General features: G+C 51.9%; 1 protein-coding gene across 1 annotated transcript in view; it reads right to left on the reverse strand.

Moving 5' to 3' along the window:
- Positions 1–20038, reverse strand: part of LOC130868900 (ATP-binding cassette sub-family C member 6) — a gene marked incomplete at its 5' end in the record, with an annotated part of 40929 nt that extends 20891 nt beyond the window's left edge. Inside the window, 15 exons of the mRNA XM_057760901.1 lie at positions 444–620; positions 789–915; positions 2189–2261; positions 3500–3587; positions 6524–6670; positions 6843–7046; positions 8815–8907; positions 12243–12404; positions 14008–14185; positions 15430–15627; positions 16002–16133; positions 16715–16776; positions 18250–18375; positions 19656–19784; positions 19907–20038. Of these exons, the coding sequence (XP_057616884.1) occupies positions 444–620; positions 789–915; positions 2189–2261; positions 3500–3587; positions 6524–6670; positions 6843–7046; positions 8815–8907; positions 12243–12404; positions 14008–14185; positions 15430–15627; positions 16002–16133; positions 16715–16776; positions 18250–18375; positions 19656–19784; positions 19907–20038 (2028 nt within the window). The remainder of the gene's footprint in view (positions 1–443; positions 621–788; positions 916–2188; positions 2262–3499; positions 3588–6523; positions 6671–6842; positions 7047–8814; positions 8908–12242; positions 12405–14007; positions 14186–15429; positions 15628–16001; positions 16134–16714; positions 16777–18249; positions 18376–19655; positions 19785–19906) is intronic.
- Between the last annotated feature and the right edge of the window lie 12 nt (positions 20039–20050).

Genomic DNA, 20050 nt, shown 5'->3' on the forward strand with positions numbered 1-20050 from the left:
AAAGTTTGAGGGCCATTTGATGTCTGTCCCAATTTCCTAGCTCTGAAGTAGTCATAGATCATAGGCAGTGAATAGATGACTGTGTCCCAATAAAACTTTATTTACAAAAACAAATAGGGGGCCGGCACTTAGCACATAGTTTTTTGATTCTGTGTGTTCAATAGCTTCAGATGCCTGTGTCCTGTGTGGGGACCATCTCAGCTTAGATACTTTGGTGAGGCAAAGAAAGGGGAAACAATCTGGCTAACATTACTCAGCAGGGCATTCTGCTCTCCTTTTGTCTCTGTTTTAATTTTTAAAACCAATTTCTCCTTAATAACGGAGCAGCTGCTATATGTTTGGCTTTGAGCTGGGGCCTCCTTCACGACACCCTTTCTGTCCTTATTGTCCCTCATCATACTATCCCCAGGTCAGGGAGGTATTTGGACCCAGGGGCTCCTCACCTGCTCCCCTATTGGGGTGTGGACTCCTGCAGGGAAGCTGGCCACATCAGACTCTAGAGCACAGGCTTCCAGAACTTTCTGCAACCAGGGCAGGTCCAGCTCCTGCCTGAAGCACACATTCTCCACCACTGAGGTATTCTGGACCCAGGCCTCCTGGGGCACGTAGGCCACGGAACCCTGAAACACGCTTCGCAGTTGGTAGCTCATATGAGAGTAGGGGATTGGGTGCTCAGAGGGCAGGAGGCTGACAGTGGTTGACAGGGACCTGGACTGTGAGGGAAGATATGAGGGATCTCTGAGGATACATCTCAGTGGCCAGGGCAGGGAGGAACAGGGTGGTCTTACCTCAATGCTCACAGACCCTTCTACCTTCAACAGCTCCCCGAGCAGGGCAGACAGCAGGGAGGACTTCCCAGCCCCCACTGGGCCCACAACAGCCAGCAGACAGCCCTGGGGCACGGTGAGGTTGATCCTGACAACCCAGGGGAAATACAGCTCTGAAAGGTCAGCTTGGGTGTGTACGGAAGCAGGGAACCCCAAACACACCCGCCCCATCCTGCTGTTCAGGCCTGGGGAGACCATTAAGAGGATACACAGGGCCGTTCCTCCCCGATCCTTGTCTGAGTATCTGAACCGCCTTCCCTCTCACACCTGAGCACGTCACGTGTACACTGTGTCTGCCACACAAGCACTTACAGACATGCCACAAACACTGGTGTACAGAGTCACATGCACAGGCAGTACACAGATGTAAGCGCATGCGTGTGCCCATGTGTACTACTGTATGCCTATCCACGCACACACGCACATGCACACACAGAGAGGACATGATGTGATTGCTTGGCTGTAGTAGCCTTGCTCAGGCCTCTGCCTCTGCCCTGCCTGCTCCTGTCCATCCCCTGCTGTCAGCCACCACAGGCTGGAGTTCCTCCGTGCTTAGTTCTGCTAAACACCCTACAAGGCCCAGGACAGTCCACAATGAGGAATTCTCAGCCCTAAATAACAACAGCGCAAGACTGAGAACCTGGGCATGCTCCTGCCTCGGGGTCTTTGTTCTCGGCCTTTTTACTGCTCAAGAAGCCTTCCCCTGACCTCTGGACCCTCAGCTGGGATGCCAGCCTTTCCATACTGTGGGCTTTGTCGCTTCCTGGGCCTCCCTCTGTCCCCAGCATCCAGGATAGAGTGCATGGCAGGTGCATGCCCAGTGGACACTCGTGGGTGTGTGGGCAGAGGCAGAGAGAGATGGCCAGGTTTCCTTTCTCTTTGTGGGGAACAACGACCTTGGAATTGACACAAGAGGCATAAAAGGAGGTCACAGTTGATGAGGCTGGGCCTCAGGCCTCGTGTCAGCCAGGCAGGGAGCAGAGCAGTATATCCTGCCTGATGGGGGAGGCTCAGGTACACTTTTTCCCTCTGTAGGGCTGTAGCATGCAAGAACCCTTGCCTCGGGCTGGAGAGATGACTCAGAGGTTAAGAGCATTGCCTGCTCTTCCAAAGGTCCTGAATTCAATTCCCAGCAACCACATGGTGGCTCACAACCATCTGTAATGGGGTCTGGTGCCCTCTTCTGGCCTGCAGGCATTCACACAGACAGAATATTGTATACATAATATATATATATATATATTTAAAAAAGAACCCTTGTCTCTCTGCATAGAAACCAAGCCTAGCCTAGCCTAGCCTCCAGCCCCAGGTGAGACACCATTTCTCAGAAGTCAAGAGCATTTCTTGATGGGATTTCATACCCGTGCAGGCAGGGAGGGCTCTCCTGGGACCAAGCAAAAGTGCCATTGTGTACAGAGATTCGATCTTTTGAGGCTGCAGGACATAAGAAAACGGTTACAGGGGCTGATCCTGCCCTCCTGGCATCCAGTGTCCCGTGTTCAGGACCTTAGGCCTTTATTCTACTCCTAAGCATCGGGTTTCAGCTAGAATCCTCACAATCCTGCCCTGCTACCTGCTGACTTGGCAGTGACCCTGCCTTAGTAGCATTGTAATTCTGGGACAGGCAAACCTCAGTCAGTGGTTTAAATCCTGCTTGCTGCCTTTTTTTTTGTTTTAAATAATAACTAGGCAGAAGGTTTATGCCTGTAATCTCAGTACCTGGGATGTTGAGACAGGAAGGTAATGAGTTGGAGGTTAACCTGGGCTACAGGGCAAATATGACGCCAGTTTGGGTTATATAGTGAAGATCGCTAATAAAGTTATTTATTATAAATAATCTCAGTGTGCCTCTAGTTCTGATATTTGGGAGGTGGAGGCAGAAGGATTATGAGTTCAAGTCCAGCCCTGGCTACACAGCAAGTCCAAGTCCAGTCTGGGCTACAATACCCTGTCACAGAAAGCCAGAAAAGGGAGCACCAGAGGAACGAGTCATGGTTAAGCGCACTGGCTGCTCTTCTAGAGGACCCAGAATCAATTCCCGGCATCCACATGGCAGCTCACATGTACCTCCAGTTCCAGGGGATTCAACACCTTTTTCTGGCCTCTCTGGGCATCAGGCACTCACAAGTGCACAGACACAGAAGCCAAACACCTACACATATAAAATAAAAATAAACAATCCCCTGCCCCAATTTTAAGACAAAATTTAAATAAATAAATAAATAAATAAATAAATGCATTAATTTTGCATATGTTCTAATTGAATTGTGGTACTTAAATTAATGTAATCCCCGGGACAATGACCTGTAGGACGTCAGATACCCTGGAACTGGAGTTACAAACAGGTGTGAGCTGCCAGGTGGGTTCTGGGAATTGAACCTTGGTCTTCTGGAAGAGCAGCCAGCGCTCTTAACTGCTGAGTCATCTCTCCAGTCCCTGATTTGAGTCTTTAGCTTAATAACATGTCCATGGTTCTCTTCCTAGACTTCTGCATAAGGACAAGGACTCGGCACCCACTTTTGAGTGCCTAGGTGGCATCCCACAGTGCTCCACTGGTTGCCACTGTACAGGTGGTAGGAGTAGGAGCTTCACAACGTTGGGTAGAGTGACATGATTGGTGGTGGGACCTGCATTGCAGGTGTTCTTTTTGTCCCCCCCATCTCAGCACTCACAGCATCTGGAGGGACTTGAGTCTATGCCATTGGGGTCTACTTCTTCTAGACATAGGAAGGCAGCCAGCCGGTCGAAGGACACTCGAGCCTGGAGACACAAGAGTGGGCTGGTCACAGGGTCAGAAGGCCTTTGGGGGTCCCTGGGGATGCCTGGGGAGGGTTTCCTGAGGACCTAATACAAAACTTTGCATTTTCTTGGCTCTGGGATAGAGTTTTGTAGGTCACAGAAAAGCAATGGCCTTGCCAGGGATGGGGACTTCTCTCTGCTCCTCACTCTAAAACAGAGAGACTGGAAGAAACCAGCTGCCTCCAACTAAGGCCTGGGAAGAGGACAGCACCTTTTCCAACAGCACCCAGTAGCAATGTGGAGTAACTTCCAACTCTGTCCATTGGGGGCACCCTCTTGAGCACCCTTTGCACACCTATCTAGGTGATTGGGGGTGACTGTTAAAATAGAGGTGGCCTGGGGGAGGGGATAGCACAGTGGGGTGAAGTTCTTGCTGTGCAAGTGTGAAGACCTGAGTTCAAAATCCCAGAGCCCACGGAAAAGCTTGGCATGGCAGTTCATATCTGTCATCCTAACATTCGGAGAGCGAAGACAGGGAGATCTCTGGAACGCTCTGGCCAGCCGGTCTAGTTAAATGGATAAGCTCTGGGTGCAGTGAGAAACCCTATCTCAAAATTAAAGTGGGATAGAGAGAGAGAGGATTGTTTAAAAAGTCATATGGAAACCTGCTATTCTAGAAGCTTCCATATGTGTGTATGCATGTATGAATATATATGCTTTTCATTGGAGCTACCCTACACAAGGGATAAAGCTTCTCTCATAAAACATGCATTACCCAATAAAATGCCTACTGTCAGATACAGTAATATCTCACCTCTGACCTAGAGAGGCCCCTAAAAGCACAGTTGTTCTTGACACCCACCAGAACTTGAGGGTACAATCCTATTGCTGAAGGCACAGCATGCTTTGGTCACAGGGCATGGAGAAACCAAGCTGGTGCTGACTGCTAGCCAGCTGTTACGGTATCAGAAGGTGCTCTGCAGGCTGCTAGAGGAGGTGACCAACTCTCTTACCTAGCTGCATCCTGTGAGCTACAGACGATTGTCACGGAAAGACATGCTCACGGATGCAATACTGCTGTTAACGTTAGGGGGTAACCAACGTTTCCTGATTGGATTTAAGGCCTGCTCCACAGGTGGAAATGCACATCTGGTACTATAAATCTGGCCGATAACCCATGGCTGGTGAGCTTATGTGTTTGGTGTGAACCTCCAGCTCGCCCCTGCACAGTCTGGGGAGCCTCATTCCTGACTCTCCCCAAAGCCTGCCTGCTCAGAGAGTCTCCTAACAAAGGAAAGATGTCAAAAAACCCAGTTCCGCATCTTGGTGGTTACTGCAGCTTCTGCCCCTGAAGTTGCCAGCTGCCAAAGTCCCCTCCTAAGCACTCAGCTGTTGCTCATTTTGGGGACCAAATCCAGCTTGTGGTGAAAATGCCATCATCCCTCACCTTTGACCTATAAAGTCTCCCTGCCTTTGTTTGGGGGTACAACTCCTCTGGCCCCATCTCTGGGATTGGAGGACCTGCCAAGGAGTTGCTTTGCTCAAACCTGTTGTTAAACTTTTTCAATTTGGCTTGATCTGGCTTACTTGGTTGGCAGAGAGACTTATTATGGGAGAAGTGCAGAAAACCTATTAATAGGCATCAGGAGTGAACGTACGACGATTATATTGCCAAATGGACGTCATATAGAGCTCTACTCTAAATGTGTATCTATTCCTTATATCAGTGCTGCTCTCAGACCTGGTCAGAGTGTCTGCAGAAAGCCCACCTGCAAATGTGGCTTCTATATCAAACCCTCTTTCTCCAACGCTCAGGGAACACCAGGGAAGAGGGAGTAGAAAGATTGTAAGAGCTAGAGGTCAGGATTTGAGAGAAACAGTGTCTCTGGACACAGCAGGGTCACCACACTCTGCCTGGACAGGGGCAAGCCAGTTACCCCTCTAAGAGGATGAGGGAGGAGCTCAGGCGCCCCTACACCTTGCTAAGCAGCTATGGATGGTTTAGGCTTCTGAGGGCAAGTGAATGAGTCATAGGGAAGAGGGCCTCTCAGTCGTGACAACATCATGAAATCAGAAGCCTACAAGCAAACCTGAGGAGCATTTTCTTGATTAATGGTTGATGTGGGAGGGCCCAGCCCATTGTGGGTGGTGCCGCCCCAGGCGGGTAATTCCTGGGGTAAGTACAAAAGCAGGCTGAGCAAACCAGTGAGCTCCTCCAGGGGCCTCAGCGTCAGGTCCTGGCTTGACTTCCTGTCCTGACTTCCCCAGACAACGGACTTAGAAGCCGTCAGCTGAAATAAATCCTCTCCTTCCCAGGTTGCTTTTGGTCTTGGTGTTTATCACAGCAGCAGAGAGCCTACTAAGACAGTCAGTAGTGTTTAAGCGTGTCAGGGGCATAGCATTGGTACAAACTGGACTCGGTATAAAACGTTATAAAAACAACGAGAAAAATCACCAAGTTGGAAGAGGATAGGGAATGGATTTGGGAGGTGTTGGGGAAGAATGGGGTGAACATGAACAAAATATATTAATTGAAATTCTCAAAGAATACAAACGTTAATACTGAAGGAAAGGTGGAGAGAGATAGAAGGGACACCAGTGTGGACCTCTGGACAATGTCATATGTGTGCGCACACACACCCCAGATGACAAACGAGGAGGAAGAAGGAGCCGGTCAATTATGCAATCTTCCTCTGCTTTAGCATCACAGGTCAGGTGAGGGGAAAGATAGGAAAGGCAGAGAGAGAGAAGGCCCTGCTCAGGGAGGAAACCCAGGTTGAATTTTTGAACGTAAAAGTGACACATTCTCCAGGGCTACTGGCTGAGATTTCCCTGTACCCTCTGATTGACATCTCCCGCGGTCTTGCTGACTGCTAGACTTTCCCTCCCCTCACTCTGCCGGCAGTGGCCCAGGGGTGCTGAGATCCTTTGAGGCATCCTTTGCCCTTCCCCCTCACCTGAACGATGCAGTGTACAGAGAAGGGCAGGAAGGCCTGGGCTTTGTTAAGGATGCTGAGCACTGTGAGGGTCACAAAAGCCTTCTCTGCATCCATGGCGTTGTCCTCTGCCACCAGGGTGTGGACAGCAAACACAACCAGCGCCACCTGTCAAAGCACATGGGTGGCACTGAGCCTGCAGTCCTTTCTGGTCCACAGAGCCTGCTGAGGTGTCTCCAGGGTCTGTATGTCTAAGCTGCAATGCTACTGGCACAGGCTGTCCATCCCAAGCCTGCCCTCTCCCAGGCCCCTCTCAGCAGTAAGGCCAGAATGACGTCACCAGAAATGTAGACACTTGGAAGGACACGAGAGACACAGAGAAGAGGAGGGTGGAAATCTTCAGAGCGCCTAGCTCCTGGCCCCGAATATGGAGGAGTCTCTCGAGGAAGGCTTGCTCCCAGCCATGGGACTTGATGGTTCTTACAGTTCTGAGTATGGAGCTGGTGAGCCGTGCTCGGGAGGCTTTCTGCCTCATCTGTTCTTCCTGAGACAGGAGAGAAGAGGCAAGAGAGGGACCAGCCTGGAATTCTCCATTCCTGTGGCCCCAGCCGCTCTGCCGCAAATCCTGCAGAATCTTTCTCCAACGCACACACACCAACCCAGCACCTCGGCCAGGGTCCTGAGCCACACCACCCTCACCCTGGGCTTTCCTCACTCCCAAGAGCTGCCTCAGCCTCCGGAGACTGCTTCCACTGTGCTACTAAGAAGCCACCTGTGAGTGGTGTGCTGCCAGGAAGGGTCTGGGGAGGCAAGGGTGTCGCCTGAAGTACATCTTAAATGAGGAGCGTGAGAGGATGCAGGTACTACGTGCACAGCAAATGCACAGCGGAGTGCATGGGGTAGGAGAGGGGGACAGTGAGCTGGATTCCTCAGAGAGAGGGGCAACCGCAGTGGGCTTGAAGGTCAGGCGGAAGTGCCTGGGGTTTCGTGTCCCATGCCAGAGACCATAGAACAGCTGTGTGAAGAGTGTCTTTGAGGCCACCCAGGGACTGGTCAGCCTGGTTAGCAAGGAGAGGGACGGGGCTTGGGCCATCTGCTGGGAGGGTGTCCAGGGATCTGCAGAAGCAAAGATAGGGAGGTAGAGTGCCAGCCTACAGAGGTCAGGAAGGCTGGGGAACTGTGGAGCAAGGCCAGGTGACAGTGGAGGGTGGCTGGAACAGAGAGGTGAGTTCAGCTACCCCACTTTCCTGCAGTTCATACCTTTACTAAACACTTCCTCCCCTTCCATGAACACAGGGTCTGCCGTGTGGTCCAGGCTGGCCTCAGACTATCTTCCTGCCACTGCCTACCCTACCTACCGGGACGACAAGTCTGTGCCACCACTACAAGCTTACTGAGAGCGTGCTGTTTATTTATCTATCTGTTTGTTTCTGAGTATATAGTCAAAAGATAAATAGTCACTATATAGTTTAGCTGGCCTGGAACTTGCTACGTAGACCAGGCTGGCCTCAGACTCACAAAGATCCCCTATATGCGTGCCCTCCCCCCATGCTGAGATGAGAGGTGTTCATCACCGTACCCAGCTCAAGCACTTTGGTTTTCACATTTATAAATTAATTAAATAAATACATGTTTGAGGTGTGCATGTCACAGTGAGCATGTGGAGGTCAGGGGACAACTTGCAGGACTTGGTTCTGTCCTCTCACCGTGTGGGTCCTGGAATCACAGCCAGGAGGCCAGGTGGTTGGCATTTTTCTGCTGAGCCATCTTACCAGCCCGTATGGTGTACTAAGCACCACCTACTGCCCCAGATGCTGGGTCTGCCTCGGTCTTCAGTGCTTGGAAGCTTCTAGTCTTATGTCTGTGGGCTCTGTACCAGGAGAAGTGCTATAGAAATAAATACTTCAGGCAAAGGAGACCTGGCTTGCAAGGCTGGGGGCGTGGCTATGCGAGGAAGCAGATTGGGCAGAGGGGTAGAGGGAGGAAGTGAGGAAAGTGTGCCACTGTGGGCTCTCAGACTTCGACACTGAGGACATCAGTAGCCGAGGTGTGGTTGCTTTGTCTGCCACACCTCCCTTCTGGGTGGTGAATGGAGATGAGGGGCAGGATCAGGAGTCAGTGAGGGACAACTTGGGGCCACTGTGAGAAAGGCCACATTCTAGAAGGAACTCACCCAGGAGACCACAGGCCTGAACACAGGAAGGACAAGGCCAGGACTATAACCTCTTCTTGCCTCTCCCTATCTCTGCCACCAACCAGAATCCCCATGACTGTCCCCTGCCCCGGGATGTCCCCATTCCCAAACGCCAAACCTGATGGTAGCTCCTTTTCTTGGTAATGAAGAAATTCAGAGGGAGGAGGCTCAGGAAGACGGCAATGGCTGTGAGGGCAGAGGGTCCAAGGAGCTAGGGACAGAGGGGCGAGACACGGGAAGTCTGGTCACATCACCTCCCGGGCTGGGAGTTCAGCCTATGCCACTGTGCCCTGTTTTCATATAGGTTATGGGAACGTTAACACCGGTCCTCATGTTTACGCAGTATATGCCTTGTCGGCTCCCGGCCTCGAGCTTTTTAAATGTTTATTTATTATTACCGAGGTGGCCTGGCTGCAGCACACTGGTGGAAGTCAGGAGACGACACTGTAGTCTGTTCCCTCCTTCCAACTGTATACATCCCCAGCATCCAGCGAGTCCTCAGGCTTGCGTCATCAGACAGCAAGCACCCTAATTTACCCCCGAGCCATTTTGCCAGCCCCCTTTTGTTTGGCTTCTCTAGAGACTAAGTCTTAATCCAGGCCAGTCTCAAATTTAAGATGTTGCCAAGGCCGACCCATCCTGTTGCCCCACCTCCCAATGCAGGTGTTACAGGCATGAGCCGCCACACCACCCTTCAGGCGCTCTATTAACTTGGCCTCCATCTCACCTCTTAGTAGGGAGTCACCGATTAACAAATAAGCACACAAGTTTGTGGTTTCTGATATGCGTGTAATAAAAGTGTCTAGCATAAGCATGCACCGTGCCATATTGGAGATGTAATTACACTGAGCAACTTCTCGGTTTATCTGAAATTCACATTTCTGGACCCTAACTGGATCCGTTTTGTTTGCTAACTTTCTCTCGCTCAGGTTTGAAACTTTTGGGGCCTTTGGTCTGGGGACCTGGGAGACGTGGTGGTGGACATAGAATAAACAATTTTTATAAAGTTTTTTTGAGTTTTGTGAGATTTCCTCCATCCCAGCCAGGTCCAGTCTGTTTCTTCTCTCAGTGCGGAGGAACGCTAGCCTCTAATCTCAGGATGAAAAATCAGCTTGCTTGTTTTACCAATGCAACAATTCTACCACCTAGTGGCTCAATGGAGATCTGTCCAGAAAGCAACTGGCCACCTGGGAAAACACTCACTGGGAAAGCCAGGTCGACCCCAACCCTTTCGGCATCTCAAATGCTTTCACTTAGCCACAGCACCCACAATGCCCACCATCTCCGTAAGACTAGGACAGCATGGCGGTCCTCTGGGGCCAGGGGAGAGGCACCATGCAGGGTGGTCTCAGACCGCTGTCAGTTTCGGCTTGCTTCCCAGCTCCTTCCTCCTTCCCTCGCTCTCCTGCTTGAATGCCTGTGTACATTTGCTGACCGCCTTCTGTGTGTAAGCCTTGGATAGTCAAAGGTCAGTGTTCACAGGTAGAATTCTATCTGGGCACGACAGTTCCTGTCAGTACCAGCTGCTACCGAGGCTGAGACTTTCTCTGAAGCAAGGTCAAGGCTGGCCTTAGTGACACTCATCTCAAATTTTTAATTTTCTTTTTAAGGACTGGAGCTGAAGCTCAGTGGAGAATCACTTGTGTGGCATACCCAAGGCACCACAGGGAAATCATAAGGAAACCCCCGATGGTCCTCAGTGGTCACGATAATGCCTCCCCCTCTCCGCCACACTGCAGCAGGTGAGTGCTGGACGCCCTCAGCATCCCTAATCCAAAGTCTGTCATCACAGCCGGCAATCCCACACCTTATCTCTCAGTAGGCCACTGTCAACGTGCAGGGCTGTTAAAGACATGCTGTGTCAATAAGGAACTCATAAAACACATACAATTTTCTTGTTAAACTTGAATTTAACAAGACCTCAAACATATTACTCCAGATTCTTAAGTTCTGAAGCACATTTCTAACACTCCCGAATCCAAAACCAGAAGGAACCACCCCTGGACCCAAGCGCTTGGACGGGGGCTACTCAACCACCCCTGGACCCAAGCTCTTGGACGGGGGCTGCCCAACCACCCCTCGACCCAAGCGCTCTGTCGGAGGCTGTTCAACCACCCCTGGACCCAAGCACTCAGACGGGGGCTGCCCAACCACCCTAGACCCAAGTGCTCGGACGGAGGCCACTCAACTGCTGTCAGTTTGTCTGTCTCCCCGTACATGACCAGGAGCCTAGTACTAATTAGCTTCTGTTTTTAGCTGGAAGAATTAGGGCCCAGAGAGGGTGAATTTACTAGTGGGACGTTTAACAGCAAGTAAGTGGTGAGAGCAAGATTTGAACCCAGGCAGGTTCCACAGAGTCAGAGCCTATCATCATCATCATCATCATCATCATCATCATCATCACCATCACCACCATCATCATCACCATCATCACCATCCTCCTCCTCCTCCTCATCATCATCATCACTATCATCATCATTATCATAATCATCATCATCACCATCATCATCACCATCATCATCATAATCATCACCATCCCCCTCCTCCTCCTCCTCCTCATCACCACCATCATCATCATAATCATCACCATCCTCATCATCATCATCATCATCATCATCATCATTGTCGTCATCATCATCATCATCATCATCATCATCAAGCAGACACTTTGTTTTTGAGGCAGGGTTTCTCTGTGTAACAGTCCCAGGTGTTGTCCTGGAACTCCCTCTGTAGACCAGGCTGACCTCAAACTCACAGAGATCCGCCTGCCTCTGCCTCCCCAAGTGCTGGGATTAAAGGCGTGCGCCACCACCACCCACCAAGCAGACATTTAGAGGTTCCACAGTTGATGCCATGGCCCTCTATGCTTTCTGCACATGGTGGTAATTCTTTCCCCTGGCCCATGCTTCAGTGGCACGAATTACTCCAAAACATGGTGGATTCACCTACCGAGGCCTTAGATCACATCCTGATGGGTGTGGTGACACGCTCGGACAACCCAGCACTTGGAAGGTTTCAAGGCCAGCCTCAGCTGGAGTTTGAGGTTAGCCAAGGTCTTGCCTCAAGAAACCCAAACCCTGGGCTGGTGAGATTAAGAGATTAAGAGCACTGGCTGCTCTTCCAGAGGTCCTGAGTTCAATTCCCAGCAACCATATGGTGGCTCACAACCATCTGTAGTGAGATCTGGTGCCCGCTTCTGGCTTGCAGACACCAGAACACTGTATACACAGTAAATCAATCAAAAAACCAAAAATCAAACCCCAAACTGAACCAAACCAAAACACCCGAGTGGGGGATGAGTTCATCAACTTGGTCAGCAGCATCCGTGAGAGGGAACTGAGTCCCAGGGAGAGTTAACCTCTGCTGTCAGTCAAGACAAGGCGGCTCTGCCCCAGACTCTTCCCGTTACCTCAGCTTGCACTGTGCAGATGGAGCCTAGGCTAGAGGAGGAGGAGGACAAAAGGAACAGGAGCCAGAGGAGGAGGAAGAAGAGCGGGAAGGAAGAGGAGATGATTGAAGCTCACACCCACGTCCTCTGCTTCGCACCTGCCACAGGTAGACAAAGCAGATGCTGATCCAGAGGAAGAGCAGCCACAGAGCATTGAGGTAGAGGACGCTCTCCGTCAGCCGCTGGATGTCCACTGACACCAGGTTGACCACGTCACCTGCTGCGCTGGACTTTCTGGAACCACTGGACAGAACCAGGACCTGGGTAGGTGTGGAGAGGAGGGCATGAGGAAGGAAGGATGGGAGTGGGCATGAGTCCAGGCTCAGCCTCGGTTTACCATCTGTGCAATTAACCTGTAAACGCCCAGTCTTCCAGGGTGGGCATGAGGATCTGGGATCAGGGAGCACATTAAGGAAAATACAAAAGCTAGACCTGTGACGCTCTGGGTTCATTTGACCTGTGCTAGGGATGCCCGTGCCCATGCTGAGAGCAGCCTCCTTTCCCCAGATGCTGGGACTCCTTTCTCCCTCTCTCCCAGACTCTAGAGTTGCTTTGGTGAATGTAACTAGGCCTGTAGGTACCTTGCACCTCAAGGGTTGTTAAAAAGTAAAAAGCGAACCCAAATCAATGTGCTCCTTATTTTATAGAAGCAGAGCAATTTGCCCAGAGTCAGAGACCTGTAGGCCAGTGCCTCAGATCCCTAAGGCATGATACAGGCAGGACAGGGTGCTAGGCTCCCCCTGAGCCTCTCTGGCTCCAACACCTTTCTCTGGGAGCTTTGATCTATCTGATCCTGGGGTCCAGGGACTTCTCAGCGTGATGAACGCTGGCTCTTCCTGTGATTGAGTGTAGAACTCGCCACTAGACAAGGTTTTACTGAGGGCTCGCTGCAGCCCCATCCACCATGACTCTGCCCACTAAAGTCACCCCACTCCCATCACCTGCCCCTGAGAACTTCAGTGGAGACTGGCTGGCTGGCACAACTGGAGTTTGAGTGGCAGAAGCGGAGTTCAAAGGTGTTTATAGTTCGTTTCAATGGCAGTTATGCCAAGTGCCAGGAAGGTGTCTCCCTGAAGGTCAGGGAGGGTCAGATCTCCTCTGAGGGTCAAAGCTGTCTTGCTGTGGTAGGTAGTATTTCCTCTTGGGCTCAGGGGAAGTCAGACGTGGAGACTCATGGAGACTCATCGGACATGAGCATGCTCGCAGGAATGCAGATTGTCTTGGGTCTCTCCCTGGGGCTAACATGCTATTGAAACAACCGACTCCTTGAAACTGACAGTTCCCCTGGAGTCTCACGCTGGGAGAATGAAAACACAGAAGCCTGGCGCCTGAGGAGAACTTGTCTCGGGGGATCTTTCACAGGGTCCTAACAACTTTGCAGAAGAGAAAAGCTGGGTGAGGGCACACCCATGCAGAACTGCTTAGCTACACATACCTCTTACCCTCTCTTTAAATCTAAACCTCACAGTCTTTGCTTCTCTGCCTGACGTGGCCACATTGGGTAAACCTCCTCTCTCTGCTTTCCACTGTCACTGTCAGTTTAACTGGCTTTTGGAAAAGGTGCCCTGCCCAGCTTGTTAGGCCTGCAGGCCCAGGTACTGACCCCAACAATTCTAGCAACAATATGTGTCCCTGACTGAGATGCTTCAAGCCAGAGGAGCCACTTTGTGGCAGTTCCCTGGATGTCACTCCCGAGGAACAAAAGCCAGCGAAGGGGATGAGAGTCGGAGGAGCTCTGACTGGGGAAGTCTCCAGGTCGGCTCACAGCGCAGTAGCCCGGCAGGTAAGAGCGCAGGGAACGGCCGCGTGACGGTCTGAGGATACAGCATGGGTGCCACACACTTTCTTACCCCGGGGGCTCACCTTTCTGTACACCAGACCGGTGATGGCTGTTCGCAGCCTCATCTGCAGGACCTTGACCCTGTACATGTGCTGCTGCTCAAACAGGGTCTGTAGGCAGGCTGACAAGAACATCAGCACAGCCAGGAGCCAGCCCATCCACGCCGGGGAGTCACGATCACCCATGAACTCCAGGAATAAGCTGTGGCGGGGAAGGGCGGCAGGCAGTGAGGCCAGGTGGTGCCTCCTGGGTACAGGCTGGGAGTGGAAGGGGTCCAGGCAGTGAGGCCTGGTTGGGCGGGGAAGGGGGCAGGCAGTGAGGCCAGGCTGTGCCACCTGGGTGCAGGCTGGGTGGGGAAGGGGGCAGGCAGTGAGTTCAGACTGTGCCTCCTGGGTTTAGAGTTGGTCAGTGGTGACTGACTGAACAAAAGGCCACACTTATTTCCACCCTGTCCACACTTCTTTCATGTGACTTTGTTTTCTTTTTGAAACAGGGTAGGGATGGGAGCCATGTAGCCCAGGCTGGCTTTGAACTCACTCTGTACACCATGACCTTGAGTTTCTGCTTCTGCTGTCTCTGTTTCTTAAATGCTAGGATGCAGGCATGTACCATCACTCTTGGTTTATACGGTGCATGCCAGGCAAACACTTTGCCAACTGAGCTTCAAACCCAACTGAGGCCCTGGTTTGGTTGTTGTTGGGGACAGGATGTCATTCTGTGGCTCAGGACTCAAGCCGATCCTGCTGCCTTAGGCCTTGAGGGTTGTGATCATAACCCTGCTCCATCAGGCCTGGCTTTACTTTCTATTTGGAGACAAGGGATCAATAAGTGTCCTAGGCTGGCCTAGAGCCCTTGGTGTAGCCCAGGCTGGCCTATAACTTGCAATTTTCATCCTTTAACTTCCTGAGTAGGAACAATAGCCCTTCGCCACCAGGCCTGACTCAACACTCCAGCTCTTGAGTCTGGACCAGGTACCAACTTTGGCTGTTTGGACATGAGGAGGTGGTACTGTGCCAACACCAGGCTTTGCCCTGGGTGTGTATGGCTTTTGCCCCACCTCCCAGGGCCAATAGCACTTGAACAGGCCTGCGTTGGTCTCTTAGAGGAAGGAAATTGCATGGAGCAGAGACAAGTAGCTCACATGAGTGAGCCCACTCAGTGGGAGGCAACCCCAACTGCCCATCCACACATCCCGACCAGCGTGGTGAGTGCCTGGGGCTTTAAGCCTCTCATCTTGGTGAAGACCATTTAGCAGCAAAAGCTAGCTGATACAGTCGGGTGACAGGTTCGGTCCTTTGTCCTTCTGGGGGTCAGTTACTTTTTCCTCCATGTCTTCCCCACTCCTGCAGCCTTGTTCTCCATGCTCCGGGGTCCCAAGTCCCACCCAGATGTACACAAAGAGGCAGAAAGAGCCCAAATTCTTCATCCTAGAAGGATGTCCTCACCTGAGGAGCTTGGGGACAGCGAACCTGAAGGCGTCACTGATGACCAGGCTGACGGTCCCCAGCAGGAAGGTGGATCGGAACACACGCCAGATAGCCCTGAGCAGAGGGCCCCGCGGCCTCCTCTCTGGCTGCAGGAAGGCCTCTGTCTCAGGGGCTGCAGCAGCACTGAGTCCTTTGCTCTTAAACAACTTGGAGTGCCTGGTAGAGAGGAGACAAGGTGTGGAGCCCACGTGATACTCAGGGGCTGCAGCAGACTAACAAATTCCCGTTGTTTCATTATTGGTATTGTTTGAGACAAGACCGTTCTGTAGCTCTGGCTGGTCTCGAACTCAGAGCACTGCGGGATCTCTGGGTCTCAGAGGGCCACTGCTTGGGGCCTTTCCACCGTGATGCCCATTTTTAGGGTACTGAAGAGAATCCCCGCTTAGAATCTCTGCTGAGATCACACATCACACCCCTCGAGTCCAATCAGTGATCAGCCAGTGCTTGGTGGGAGCCACGGCCAGGCTGGGCATGTGCTGGGGGAGCAGAAGCAGGACCAGCTGATGAGCCCTGGCTCACCACCCACTCACCCCAGCAGCACACCGCAGTTCCTCCTCCATTCCCTCTCCAGCTGGGAAACTAGTTCCTCTGAAGAGTTTTCTCTTCCAAGTGACCAGAGGTCTTTTGGTCCCAGCAGCTTCCTGTAGCCCCTCCACAGCAGCCTGTGAAAGAGGGTTCACCAGTGCCATCCTCGTGCCCATCTCGGTAGCTATGTGACTCCAAGGAAGCCACCTCTGCTGGGTCCTGAAGGCAGTGAACCTGGGCCCACCCGACCAGGATGACCTCCACAGGGGAGCTCATCTCCTGGCCCTTTTCAAAGGCGCTCGGCATAGAGTAGGTGCTTATTAATCTCGCTCTGGCGCTCGGCATGTAGTAGGTACTTGTCAAACACTGGTGGAGCGATGGAAGCTGAGTAGCGGATGTGATTTTACTCAGCACCCGTTGCTGTGTGCAAGAATATGTTCTACTTGTGGAGGCAGAATTGTCCCCATCTTACAGAGGGTAAAACTGGGGCTCTGGTATTTCTACCATGGTTTACTAAGAGGCAGAGCCAGGGTTCAAAGGTTCTCACTTTCTCCAGTGAGTGAACTGGGGCATACTGGAGGGATACCCTGGAGAGAAGCTCAAGGCTGGGCGAAGAGGCCTGGGTAAGCCTGGGAGGACGCTCTGGGGATGAGCAGTGTTGACAAGTGAGAGCAGTAACACAGGTCGGGGGCACCACCCAGCCCTGTACCTCACTCACCCAGAAGCCCACCAGAACATGGCCTTGGAGGGAAACGAGGCCTCCGTCTCTGGACATGGATTCTGAAAAAAACAAAAGGCCAGGGAGGAAGCAGTGATCGTGTCCACCTGTCGTCCCAGCACTGAGGAAGCTGAGGCAGAGAAAAGAGAGTTCAGGTCCATCCTGGGTCACATAACAAGGCTCTGTCTCAAAAAGGACAGGCTGACCTTGATCTCACAGCCCGAAGTGAGCAGGTGGTCAAGGTTAGGGAGGCAGGGTGAGGTGACCACGAGCTTAATCCCCCCAAATGTGGTAGATGTGGTATCTCTTTACTAGAGAGAGATTTTAGTAAGCTCAGAGCTTCCTGGAAGTCAAGGCAAAAAGAGCTGGAGGGCCAGGTTCACACCTTTGATTCCAGCAGCAGAGGCAGGCAGACCTCTAGGAGTTTAAGGCCAGCCTGGTTTACAGAGCCAGTTCCAGGTCAGCCAAGGCTACAGAGTGAGACCAAAGGCTAGAGGGTAAGGAGTCGATAATGAAGAACAAGAGTCACTTGGAAGAACAGCTAGCACTCTGCTGAGGTGAGGAAGTTCTCAAATAGCTCGTGCCTACAACCCAGCTCTCCACAAACAGGAAGATTGCTGTGGGTTCTAGGCTAGCCTGGTTACCTACTGAATTCCAGGCCACCCCGGGCTTCAGTGTGAGAGCCTGCCTTAACAAAGCAAACAGACTGCAAAGCAAGGACCAAGTTACGAATATGAGATTATGGGGCCTGGTGATAGAATTGTGTGAGGATGTGTGTGCATGGGGAGAGCACGTGTTGAGGGCTACAGCTTCCAGTTCCATCACTGCTTCCTATCCCCCTTTAGCAGGAGGCCTTTCCTCCACATGATTCCGCTCTCCTCACCGTGATGGACTAAAAACCTCTACCACTGTGAGCCCAGAAAAGCTCCCCTGCCATTGCTCCTGCCAGACCGTTGTCCCAGTGGCGGGACAGTAACTAATCCACCATGCTTAGATGCATCCCGTGACTGCAGTCCTCCTGCCTTCCCAGGGCTGGGGTCACAGATGCCTCCAGGATGGGACGAGCAGCTCACATTTTGCTAAATGGCTGAAAGAATAAACAACAGGAAAACACAACTTGCGTTCTAGGCTAACTCCCTAGGCTAACTAACTCCCTAGGCTAACTAACTCCCTAGGCTAACTCCCTAGGCTAACTCCCTAGGCTAACTCCCTAGGCTAACTAACTCCCTAGGCTAACTCCCTAGGCTAACTCCCTAGGCTAACTAACTCCCTAGGCTAACTCCCTAGGCTAACTAACTCCCTAGGCTAACTCCCTAGGCTAACTAACTCCCTAGGCTAACTCTCTAGGCTAACTAACTCCCTAGGCTAACTCCCTAGGCTAACTCCCTAGGCTAATTCCCTAGGCTAACTAACTCCCTAGGCTAACTAACTCCCTAGGCTAACTCCCTTTGGATGCACGGGGCTGTTGACCTCAGAAGGGGACTAGAGATAAAGGTGGCAGAAGCTCTGAATTCAGTAGGCGGTGACTGACTTACCAATGGCTGGGAGTCTTCTGAGAAGAAGGGTGGCTGGTCCACCAGACAGGACAGCATGAACTCTGCCACCACCAGGAACAAGCACAGGTAGGTGGCCAAGGGGTGGAGGGGCTCATGGTGGAAGTTCTGTGGGGACAGAGAACCCCACTGAGCCCAGGAGTGGAAGTCACAAACAATGAAGGGGTTCCAGAGGTCGAGGTTGAGACTGGACATGGGTCCTGAGCATGGACATGGAGCAATTTCTAGATAGGTACCAAGCCCTGGTGCAAGAAGCATGGTCCTAGCATTCCTAGTCATCCTGGCTCACACACATGTGGCTTACCATGAGTGAGTCACAGCCCCTGGGGCACTGGATCTCTTCCTTTCTCCTTTCTAGCCCAGTGGTGGTTTGAATAAGATTGACCCCATGGGCTCCTGTATTTGAATGCTTAGTTACCAGGGAAGGACACTATTTGAAAGGATCAGAAGGATTAAGAGTTGTGACCTTATTGGAGAAAGTGTGTCACTTTGACGTTTAACAAGCCCATGTCAAGCCCAGAGTCTCTCTCTCTGCATATTGATCAGGACGAACTCTCAGCTATCTCTCCAATATCATGTCTGTCTGCACACCACCACACTCCCCACCATGACGATAATGGACTAAACCTCTGAAACTGTAAGCCAGCCCCAATTAAATGCTTTTTTTTTTTTTTTTAAAAAAAGAGTTGCCTTGGATGGGGCAGTGGTGGTGCATGCCTTTAATTCCAGCACTCAGGGAGGCAGAGACAGGCAGATCTCTGTGAGTTCAAGGCCAGTCTAGGTAATTCCAAGACAGGATCCAAAGCTACAGAGAAACCCTGAGCTGCCTTGATCTTTTCACAGCAATAGAATGGTGGCTGAGACAAGCCCCAACCTCTCTTTTATCTATTCAGTACTGGGTTCTCCATGTCCACCCTGCCCTGATCACCTGAGTACCAGCTGGATGTCATGGTTCACACCCAGACTTCCCATATGCAGGAGGAGGAACATGAGTTTGAGGTCAGCCTGGACTAGAGTGTGAGATCAATCTCAAAATAAAACAACATCAACCAAAGAGAATAAGGCAGAGAGTGGAAGATCAAGACAGAACACGCCTGGCCTCTGCACACATACACACGTAGCACATCGTCATGCACATCCACACATGCCCATAGCACATCCTCGTGCACAGCCACACATGCACATAGTGCATCCTCGTGCACACCCACACATGCACATAGCACAGCCTCATGCACACCCCATGTGAACATAGCACATCCTCGTGCACATCCACACACGCACAGAGCATACTGCACCCTACACTGGAGGAGAGGTACTTGTTGGGGAAGCTGTCATGTATGGACAAAGGGACAGAAAAGCGGCCTGACACCCACCAGGGCCCCACTCACCCCTGCAGTGGCCTGCTGGGCCGCATTGATAGCTGGCAAGAGACAGCAGAGCAGCCAGTATCCAAATAACACCCCGGAAGCCCGAACTCCCTTCTTTCTCTCCACGTGAATCAGGAAGGTGGCAAAGCTCTAGACAAGAGAGGGTGGAGGGCAGAAGGGGAAGCTCCCAAGCCCCTCCCTCCCCACGCTCTCCATACTAGAAGAAAGCAGAAGTTGGGGGCAAGCTGGGCTCCTGCATAGGCAGTGATTACCATGGTGGTGAGCCACACGGTAGGGTGAATGAGAAGCTCTGGTGCCTGGGGCATCCCCTGCCGGATCCTCCACAGGGGCATGGCCACGTTGAAGGTGTGTAGAAGTATGAGAGCGAAGCCAAGCACCTGGAGAAACAGACTCAT

Source organism: Chionomys nivalis (genome assembly GCF_950005125.1).
Source record: "Chionomys nivalis chromosome 23 unlocalized genomic scaffold, mChiNiv1.1 SUPER_23_unloc_1, whole genome shotgun sequence".
Classification (NCBI taxonomy): domain Eukaryota; kingdom Metazoa; phylum Chordata; class Mammalia; order Rodentia; family Cricetidae; genus Chionomys; species Chionomys nivalis.